General features: G+C 40.0%; 1 protein-coding gene across 1 annotated transcript in view; it reads left to right on the top strand.

Annotated features, from left to right (window-relative positions):
- The first annotated feature begins 1,237 nt into the window (after positions 1-1,237).
- Positions 1,238-11,490, top strand: part of CLVS2 (clavesin 2) — a 55,026-nt gene continuing 44,773 nt past the window's right edge. Inside the window, exon 1 of the mRNA XM_018565777.1 lies at positions 1,238-2,491. Coding sequence (XP_018421279.1) covers positions 2,103-2,491 — 389 coding nt within the window. The 5' untranslated portion in view covers positions 1,238-2,102. The remainder of the gene's footprint in view (positions 2,492-11,490) is intronic.

Below are 11,490 nucleotides of genomic sequence, written 5' to 3'. Positions count from 1 at the left end.
TACTGCTTCCTAGCAGTAGATATATGCAAAAAGTGAGACTTTATTTATCCTTTAAGGTCACCACACACATTATAATCTAATCAAACAGCCTTGAAATTTAATAAAACTATAATATGGGGGACTACCTAATCTATCCAATTTGTATCCAATCTGGCAGACACATGCACTATATAGTTGTTGGTAAATCTAAAGGAAACCATACAACCAGATTGTAACATGTGTGGTGAGCTTTACAAAAATCATCTTATTCTTATTAACGATCACCATACACGTTACAATCTGGCCGTACAAGCATTGTACAATCAACTTTAGATTTAGCAAAACTATGTAAAATGATGTCCTACCCAATCTTCCCAAACAATGTGTATCCAATCAGGCAGGCACTTAAATTACATAGTTGTTGGTAGATCAAAAGGAGATTGTACAACCACATTGTAACATGTGTGTTGAGCTTTACTATAATCTCTACATGACCCCATGCACATAGACCTCCTGTGTTAAACACAGGAGAATCTATATGGGCAGTAAAAAACACTTTCATGCTTTCTAGATCACTTTATCCTGTGTTTAGATGTTCCTGTGTTTAGCCGCATTCAGGTACGTTTACATGCGTTTACCTGCATAAAACCTTGCTAAATGGTCCCAGGATGCAGAAAATTCATATTTTGTTAACTGAGCTAGACGGAATGCACCTAGACCCATTACATGCTTTTAGGTACGTTCAGCTCCGAACGCATCTGCACTCTTTTTATTGCCCTGTGTGGATGGGGTCTAAAGATAAAGTGTTTCCTTTTGTGATTTACTCACTGAGTACATCTCAGAACACACAAAGTATCAGCTCCATTGATTTTACTTATAAAACAACCGTTCAACTAACAAAGACTCCAGAGACAGGGGGAGGAAATAGTTCTTCCTATTTGTACATGTAGCTAACCTTCGGGGGGGAGGGCTTGGACCATTGCAGGAGGGTCTGTGCAGAAGGACCACAAAAGAAAGGGCAGCAGGTGCAAAATAACAGAGGGTGCTAACAAAGAATATTGAGTGGCATGCTGAGGGGGAGATAAGAACAGGGAGGATGCTGCATACTGCTGAGCTGTTCGAGGAAGCAGGCAGCTGGAGTCCGTGCTAAGGCTATGAGCATCAGCTATAAGCAGAGATACTAGCTGCATAGTATTGGCTCAGCCAAGGCTGACGTCACCCACCCTCCAGCATCATCAGGACCAGAAGTGATTGAATGCACAAAACAGACGGGCAGCCTCTCATCTCATTGCCGTCCAACCCACAGTCACTGCACGGCAAGAACACAAGCTGCAGAGACAGGCTGTCCACTTTCTGGCTGAAATGTGATGATCAGGCATCATATCATCTTATGCTGTATGTGAATATAACAGTAGGAGAATTGGTGGCCAATTCCCTTTGCCTTATCACCGGGGAAGGTGCTGTGCTGTCATCGTCGCTCCACAATCAGCTGCAGTAGCCACATGTAGAGGGGACTCAGCCTCCTCCTTGATCTCTTTTTTTTTCCTACGCTGATGCTGTCTCTCTCTGCTGATGGATAAAGGTCATCTCTTACTGGAACAGCTACTGCAGGTTGCCGCATTAATCAGGATTTTCCCCTGAACTTGGGATGTATGCATGTGGATTTGTGACCAGGATTACAGCAGTAGCATGGGACTTGGGAGACCATTAAAACACCCCAGCTGTTAAACATCTTACAGGCTGTGGATATAAGGAGCTGTTTATTCAGATACAATCAAGAATGATGTACTCCTGGATTGGTGTTAGTAATCTTGGATATAGGTGGTAAAATCATGGGTAAAATGCTCAGTGTACTCTGTTCACCTGATTATTAGTGCTAACCCCTGCTGCGTGGGGCCATCTTCATGTCTTGTAGGGCCAGAGGATACAGCAAAAGGGGCTTGTGTTTTGTTATGAATATATAATATTGTAGACAAATATAAAATTCTTAGTGTTGATTAGACTGTACAAGGTGCTACTGCATCCTGACTGTTGGTATATACCGTCAGTTTGACTGCCACTGAGTATAGTTTGCAATCTGGGCCTCTCAGGTATATAAGGCAAATTGTGCTTGCCCAGTCAACATGACTCACTTGCAGGCTGGCCTGTCCCCTGAGACTCTAGAGAAAGCTCGACTGGAGCTTAATGAGAACCCTGATACATTGCACCAGGATATCCAGGAGGTAAGGGACATGGTTATCACACGGCCGGATATTGGTTTCCTCAGGACAGATGATGCCTTCATTTTGAGGTTTTTGAGGGCCAGGAAGTTTAACCACTTTGAAGCTTTTCGCTTGTTGGCACAATACTTTGAGTACCGCCAGCAAAACCTGGATATGTTCAAGAACTTCAAGGCCACTGATCCAGGAATAAAACAAGGACTTAAGGATGGATTTCCAGGCGTGCTCTCCAATCTTGACCACTTTGGCAGGAAGATCTTGGTATTATTTGCTGCCAACTGGGACCAGAGCAGGTAAAGTGGTGTTGCCAGCAGCCAAAATCTTTAACCAATCTGTCTTGAGACACCTGAAATCAGTTGGGTTGCTATGGGTTACTGCACATCCATTGCACTTTGAGCTTCCTTAGTAAATGAGACAGAAAATCTGATTTCACAGAAACCTAATGGTAATCTAATTTCACAGAAACCTGTTTCAATTGATTTACATATCTGCGCTTGATATAGGCGTATTAAAGAGAGACAGAACAGATTGCCAATAGACAAAATATCTGTCTAGAGGTACCTGAAATTGGATTGGAATACTTTGGGTTACTGCAAATGAAAACAACCAATCACTTTGAGCTACTTTTGTTGATAAGATAATTTCATTTCACTGAAACCTGTGGGTAAGCAGTCAGCACCATGATCAATTTTTGGGACCTAGTTTATTTGAAATGACATCTTTTCTACTGGGTACGATTGAGACAAATATATTTTTCAGAGTCCCAGCACAATGCCGATTAGATAGTCCAGGTCCTAGGAAATGGCACAATGGTATTTGAGGCCCTATTGTGTAAAAGGCCAAGCATGAATGTCTTATTATTACCAGTGGAAAAAGTGAATTACTGTACAGTGTACACAATAGTTAATTCAAATCCAATTCAAATGAATTTGTCACATAAAACTTGTAGTTTGACTAATGACTAATTCTTTACCTTAATCTAAGGTGTCATCTGTGATACATTTCTAGGCAGAGCTTTGTGTATAAAAGTAACCTAAATCTTAAGCAGAAATTAAACACTCAGTATGCAGAGTGTATTGTTTCAATGGATTTACATCTCTGTCCTTGCAATTGATTAGAAGAACTCCTTAAAATGCACATCTTTGTTCTCATTGTTATATAACAATCACCAGATATTGATTTGTGCAGCCATGTTTAGACCACTTTTAGGCAAATCTGAATATTTCTGCAACTGGATTCACCTTCTGTTTCTGGTTTGTATTGTATATTTAAAGACATAGTACTGTTATAGTACATATTTACATTATCCTTATGTTTATAGGTTTTTTTCTGCGGGTCAAGCAAAAACTCAGTGCCAGTACATTTGTGTATATTGATCATATAGCAAGAGTTTTTCTTCTTCCCGTAGAACTTTTTGGTTAGAACAGGTTACTAGGCAGTTTCAGTATCAGTCTTTGATACGTCAGCCATTTTACATTGATTACATAAGCCTGGATTTATACAAAGAAACCCATGGTGCTACAGTCTATAACTTGAGTTTGAACTTCCCATGCCAATGCTCTTCTGAGAGGTAGGGTGAGCCTGCTTGGGGGGGCGGGTGGCATTCAGGACAATGAGGGTGGTAGCATCAGTTACAAAGGACTCCACATGCTGCATAGCAAAGCACATAGCAAAGATAATGCTTCACTGAATATTCATGTGTAATGGCTAATACATATAAAACAGTATTCTGGGTTGGACATTAGGGCCTAGGTGTGAACTCCTAACATCCCTTTTGATGTTCATGCGTACTGTCAGTGTTAACAAACAATTGCTGCATTCTGTCACACCATTATGTTGTAACCTAAAGAAAAGAATGGCAGCACATCAAGTGATTTTCAATTGTAGTCTCTTATATTAAATGAAATGTATCACCACAGTTTCAATTATGTTCTAGGCACCTTCTGCTCTCTTAATTCACTAATAGAAATAATGTGCACTTTCCTGTGTATATTTTGTGCAAAGATCATCCTACAATTCCTCAAGCGCCCCCCCCCCCCCCCCCCACACTTTTCCCCCCCCCGCCCCCCCCCCCCCCCCCCCCTAACGTGAAAGCATTCAGGCCTAGCGATTAGGACCACTGCACTGTGGTAGGGCAAAAGGAGTCTCATGTGTTGGCCAATCCCTGCAAGTACTAGCCTTTTAAAGAGTGAAGAAGGCAGAGGGCAATAATGCTACCTCTAAGTTTAGGCAGTTTAGGCACAAGAGGATTCCTAATACACAGTGGAGAGGGGTGGTTAAAAAAAAGTATTTCATGTTATTTACTCAAGCAGAAACAGTGTACAAAACACAGTGAATAGCAATAATCAATCAGAAAACAGCTTTTACTAGTCTGCCCACTGTGCTAATGAGAGCATACTGACTGTTGTGTTCATTTACTGCTCATAATACAGTATGTATCCCTTAAATATTATAGTTCGTAAATAGATTAAAAAGAAAATGAAATACAAAGGAAGTTCATAAAAAGCAACATATTAAAGATAATGACTAAAGGTGGATACAACAAGGGGAAATGCATAGATTTTATGCCTTCAAGAACTTTCCCAGGGAGTCAGTCTTCGTTTTCTCAAAGATGGTTAATTGCTATAACAACAGCATTGTGAGAATCCATTTTGTTAAACTTTACCTAGCAGCCAGCATATCTCAGAGTGGCTTGTGAAGAAGACAAGTGTTAAAGAAAACCTGTCAGGAGATGGCAGGCTGCCACTGATAGCCTCTACTTTTGGAAATGCTAATTGCCTGGCTGTTATACTGACCCACTAACGTCTGCACTAGCTGAGTCACTGACCAAAAACCAATATGTGGATCAGGAGTTGTGACTTCTACCTTTCCTGATCTGTTTACTAGTTCAGGATCAGTGATTTAGGAAGTATGGAGGCTAGAGGGTTAGTATAACAACCAGCAAACAAACATTTTCAGAAGAAGGTAAGCTATAGTGGCCTCTGTACTTCTCTCAGGTTTACTTTAACCTTATAAAGCCTCTGTTTCTTAGCAAGCCAATAAGCTGACCTTGGAAAACCTGAAGTAGCCAACAGCAGAGGGGTTATTTTAATAGCTCCCACCCTAACATTTTTATTGGACACCACTATAATAAGCTCCTTCATTGGCCAATAGTAATGCATGTAAGGTAAGAGCGGTATAAAGTTATTCAGTGGCTGGATCATTTAATTATCTCATTTTTGTTGAGCCCACTGACCCCATCCACTGGCTGCTGTCTAAGGAACCAATCAATCCAACAGGTTGGAAAGCTATGCAAGCAGAACATTCCAATTAATGGTATACCAAGTCCTCTATGGAGCTGGCAGGTGGATTATGCCTAAAGAGCCTGCCACCCTCCTAAATCAGTTGGCATTCGAATTTGCCTTTTGAAGAATGTGGGTAGTTTATCTTTAATGTTTTAGGAATGCATTGCGTACATCTACAGGCAAAGTAAAAGACTCTCTTACAGGAAAACAATGCCTTTTTTTAAAGGGAATATGTTGTGTTTCTGTACATATTTGATTATGTTCAGGTCTTAAAATATTCTTTTTTAAATATTTCTTTTTAGTACTGTAAATATCAAATATTACATATACATATTTATTTTTTACAATGTACAGCTAACAGGTGATTTAATTGGGTAAGCTTTATAGCATTTCTACTAAGTCACTTATCAGTCAGGATCTTTGTGTAAAGCTTCATAAATTGAGTGTATTGTATTCAGAACAAAAACACAGTTGAATGATTTAGAGGAGGTACACAATAGGAGGTACTCAACAGTAGTAGAGGTAGGGAGGGGCCCTACCTCTACTACTATTGAGCTGGTTTATTAGAAATCTCAAACATTTCTGACAAATTGCAGTGCCATGGAAGCACTCTGTATTAAAAGCCTATTTCTAAAATTTGATAGATGTAATAAAAAATGTAAATAAAAATATGTTGACAAACAATTAAGCATTTAAAAAGATGAACAAATGAAAACCAGTCTATTTTCCTTTTACCTGCCAGAACATCATGTTCCGTTTTTCAGGTTGATGAATCGGAGCTTATATGTTTTAACAATCTCAGTTTTGTCCTTGACTTAGATTGTTCTCTAATTGCTTTAACCTTTATTGACTTTACTATTTGTGTAGGGTATTGTTCCAAAGCTTACATATGACCCTTGACATATCTTATGATCCAAACTTGTTTGCTATTTGTTTAGAAAAAGTTACCATAATCCAGCACATAAGTTCTTGGAACACACATGTAAGGGTAGGCATATAAAGCTTAAAGGAGAACTATGAGGTGAGTGCTTTTCACTCACCTCATAGTTCTAGCCGACCTGTGACAATGAGACTGTCACAGGTCGGCTCAGTAGATCTGGAAGTGAGCGAACACATACTGGTTTTCCCCCCTCCCCGCTCCGATCCACCAGCGCTGACTGGCGGGAACGGACAGGGGAGGGGGCGGGTACAGCTGGCTCTGCCTCTAGATAGGAAGAGCCAGCTGTCACTCACGCAGCTGGGCGGATCTCGACATCGATGTCGGGATCCGCTCCGCCTGCGGCCTCTCAGTATGCTGCGAGGTGTAGTTCGTGGTATACTGAGCTTAGGGTGACTGGAGGACGCTGGTTTGTGTCCTCCCGTTACCCTAAGGAGAACTATGGGGAAAAGCCCTGACCCCATAGTTCTCCTTTAAGAGCAGTGGTAGCTTGAGATGTTTTGTACTGCCAGAACTGTGCAGGTATTTGTTAAATAAGTGTAAGAGATCAATAAATACACCATGTTAATAATTATGTTAATATGTAACATAGGTATGTATGCTGTTGCATAATAGGGCAGAGAAAATTGCCCAGTAGTACATCTCTATCAGAATTGTAAAGGCCCCTCTAAAACAATATGAGCAGAGAGCTCGGCCAGGATGCCGTCTCATCCCTGGCAAAGCTTCTCACTATACTATATTAGTATCAGCTGTTCCTAGGCAACACTAATGGTACCAGAGCAGTCTTTGTGCAGACGTAATAGGTTTATCTTACCCAGAACTCGTTGATGTCTCATCAGCAGGTTAGCGCCACCCCACAAAGAGGCCGCTTGCTCTGAAATATCAGCTATATTAAAACACTTACTGACGTAATCACTCATTAACATTTTTAAAGCTTAGTAAGCTATGTCACAGATTCTTATGTTAAGGATCTTTGAGATCATCATTTGAGACACTGAGAAATAATTTGCAGTTACTAAGGCACACAAAATCATTTTTACATTACAGACAACCTGGAGAGATGTTATGATCCATAGTGGCTGCTAAGCTAAAGTTTGCAACTTTATTCTTACATAAATATTTAGAGCCAAAGAAAAACATGCATTGCAAATTGGACTGCATAGGCATGAGCCCAAGTTCTGTAACTATGTAAGACTGCAGATACATGCATTTTTAGATAATGATTCAGAAGGTAGCAACTCAGGAGTTATGGTGGGAAGTCTCTCCGCTGCAAAGAAGGGGTGATTGCTCCTGGTGTTTACTATGATAATCCTCTCCCAGATGCTGTGGAACCTGCAGTGGACGTTCGTTATGACCAGGATGTACGTTGTAGTACTATTATAAATAGCTGATTCTGACTGCTTAAGAAGCGATAGCGGAGGCATTGTCTGCTTTGGAGTATGTCTATCTAGGTATGGCTGCTGTCCCCTGGCATTTAGGATTCTGTCTTCTCCTGTTTAGCTGTTCTTCTTTTACCTTGGACTTGCACTTTCCTGGCTATTACATATCATTTTCCTTCCAGTATCTGGTAAAACAGCTTACCTGCTTACTGATTTTCTTTTGCCTTCTAGCCTTACTGAGATATGAAATGCTGGAGAGGATTTAGCTGAAGGCCTGGGTGAGTGTGGTACCAAGAGAGCCACACCTGGTCTCACCTTCTAAATCTGTATAAGGATTCTTGTGAACCTGGATTGCCCAACAACTCCTACCCTACTAAAAAGCCTGTATTCGCTACCACTGTTTCAACAAAAAAGGCTGTTATATTACATAAGACTGCTATAAAAAGAGAGAATCTAACATTCAGACTCCAACATACAGAGGTACTGCAAGGTGAAACCATACTTGGTGACTGCTATAGACAGTACCATAGGGAGAGAGCTAGGGAGGAGAGAGAGACTGCAATAGATTGTGACTTACAGAAAGCCTGTTTCATAATACAGGGAAACTGTAAGGATTTGCACAATATATCAACTATACTTATTGTGATACCTTGCAAAGGAAACTGACAATACAGTTAAAGCAGATTCAAATAAATGTATAGGCATATAATCAACTGTTTTATCCATATAGCAACAGGAAGTAAAATATGTCAGTGGAGTTTATGACCGACATAAAAGGAGACAGTAAAACTGCACATGAGTTGATGCAAAGACTTTGTCATCCAAAGTTCAAGAAGGGGCAGATTATCTCATTTGATCAGCTAGCAAGGTACTAATGGCAGGATATGCTATAGGAAATTTGATGACAAAGATCATAAAAAAGACTGCAAAATCAAGGTAACCTGCCTCCATTGTTGGTCATCATTTGTTTGATTCTATTCAAGGACTTTTGTGATCAAAAACTGGCTGAACGTGTTTGAAAGTACAAGAAACATGCCCTTTGTATGTTCAATGTGGCATTCTTTTTCCTCTGAGATGAAATCCTTCCTGATTGGTTATTAACACTTAAGTATATGTGTGTTTTTTCTACGTTTAGTTAGAGTTGTTAAGGGTTTGAGCTATTGTTGGGCTTTTACTACTATCGGAAGCTTCATTAGAGAGATTTGCTGTGATTTTTGTCCTGCTAACAACATTAATGAGCCAAAAAGTGAGGTACACAACAACAGGTACACAGACAGAAATTTTAATCTGACAGGGGTTCTAGCCTTTCCCTATTCCAAAAGAAACACTTTTTTTATATTTCTATCATGAATGCTACTGCTTGACTCATCCACCTAACCAACCGTTCAGTGTCTGCAACCCCCCTCGGCCAATCCCTTCACTGGTTTCCAATAGCCCAAAGGATAATATTCAAAATATTACCAACCACTTACAAAGCCATCCACAACTCTGCCTTCGGCTATATCTAAAGCCTGACCTCCTGCTTTCCAACTCCCTCGTCAACTCCTCCCATGCTCGCCTCTAGGACTTCTCTAGAGTCTCTCCCATCCTCTTGAACTCTTTACCCCAACATGTCTGTCTATCTCCCACTCTGACTGCCTTTAGGCAATGCCTTAAGACTCATCTCAGCCCCTATCAGCCCTCTTGGGCAGGGCCCTCCTTACCATCTTGTCTTGAATTGTATTGTAATTGTAATGTCTTCCTTATATTGTAAAGCACTGCACAAACTGTTGGCGCTATATAAATCCTGAATAATAATAATAATATTTCTGTCTGTGTTTCTGTTGTAGAGTTTCCCTCGCTTCCTGTCTGGTAAAATGTTAGTGGGACTGCGAATGAGGAGAACCCTGCAGTAAACAAAAACTTACTGGGCTTCTAATCCCCCAATCCAAAACTATTAAAATAATTTCTGCTGGACATATATTTTCATTATTCTAGGTTCACTGTTTGTTACCTAAATCACTGATATGTCGGTCAGCCATTATAATACACAGATGTCTTTCCTAAAACAGGTTAATGTTGAGGGGGCTGTATAAAATATATGAGCTTATCATTCCCCAAGATAACTTCAGGAGCAATACTTATTATGTCCCCTAGGGAATGCCTATTGTTAAAGTAAAATTTAACAATAAATATGAGGACTGCCACTGCCTTCTGAAAATGCTAGTTACCTGGCATTTTTCTGCATACTTGTTCAGGGTCAGTGACTGAGAGTATTGAAGAAAGAGCGTGAACATAGCAGCTAGGCAACTAGCAGATGAGAAGTCAGTAAGAGCAGCTTCTATGTTTCTCTTGGGAAAGCATACCTTTGAGCCAAAAAGTAGAATTTTATCAGACTAAAAGCTTTAAAAATACTCCCAACGTATTCCCTAAAATAATATGTTGCTTTTGTGCTTTTCCTAGAAAAAACACTTTTATTTTACTTACTAAGATATAGTCACGTAACTGCTCCATCTCCATAAGATCGTTCTTCTACACTGGCTGGAGTAGCAGCGAGCATAATAGTGATGTCCTGCTACTTAGGGAGCTTGTGTTCCACTACATTTTGCAACTTATAGGTTGTTTTATTCATGACGTCACATAATTTATTATGGCTGAATCAGAAAGGTAGGGACATGGTGGTGCTGGGTGTAACACTCAAAATATCGAAATTCAGGGATGTATACTGAGTTGAAGGAAACTTTACAAGACTGCAGCAATAAGATGCATTGGAATACAGAAGCTCCAATTTTAGAGCGAGCATTCCATCAATATTTAAAGGTACTTACAAATTATGAAACTGGTTTTGGGCTTTAAATCGACTTTGTCAATAAAATTGAAGAAGCAATAAAAAAAGTTTCTGTAAATAATAACATAGTAACGCCATCAGACACTGCTGCAGTGAAGAGAAATTGTGTCTTTGGAAATAGACACATAGGAGAATTTCAGATTCCTAATTCCCCGCTATATTCACTGGTTCCGCCTGCCGACCCCAACGTCAATTCTCTAACTAAATCCAGTTTCATAATTTGTAAGGACCTTCACAAGTGGATGAATTCCTATTCTAATGCACTGTAATCTTCTCATATTAACTATCTTTGCAGAGAACTCATTTATTGGCACTTTGATCTTAGCAACAGAGTCAGTAAGAGGTATGTGCTGACAGATTATGCTGCAGTTACCTGGTCCTACTGTTAGTTTGAGATTCTTCGTTTCCCCTCAAGTACACTTAAAGTAATCACTAGTGTCTTATAGCAGTATGTCAGAAATGCTGCAGGTCTTTATCTTGATGCTCTGAAGTCCCTATTATTTAATAAAAGTATCAATAACCATCAATCTCATCATAAGCAATGCTGTCTACATTTTAAATTACCATTTTCTTTCCTCTTAAAGTGGTATTAAACCCTTCAGAAAGGCACACAGCCCCAAAACATAGGTGACAAGCAGCTCCCCTAATCACTAGAGCTGCAGCTAACGATTATTTTCATAATCGATTAGTTAGCCGATTATTAAGTTCGATTAATCGATTAATCGGATTAAAAAAAAAAAGTCTCCAGTGATGGACTACTAGTTAGGGAGGACGGGTATAATGGTGGAATGGGGTGCAGAGGACGGGTATGATGGTGGAATGGGGTGCAGAGGACGGGTATGATGGTGGAATGGGGTGCAGAGGA

The sequence above is a fragment of the Nanorana parkeri genome, unplaced genomic scaffold, assembly GCF_000935625.1.
Source record: "Nanorana parkeri isolate BGI_ZX_2015 unplaced genomic scaffold, ASM93562v1 scaffold886, whole genome shotgun sequence".
NCBI classification, from domain to species: domain Eukaryota; kingdom Metazoa; phylum Chordata; class Amphibia; order Anura; family Dicroglossidae; genus Nanorana; species Nanorana parkeri.
This window is presented reverse-complemented; position numbering and strand designations above follow the sequence as displayed.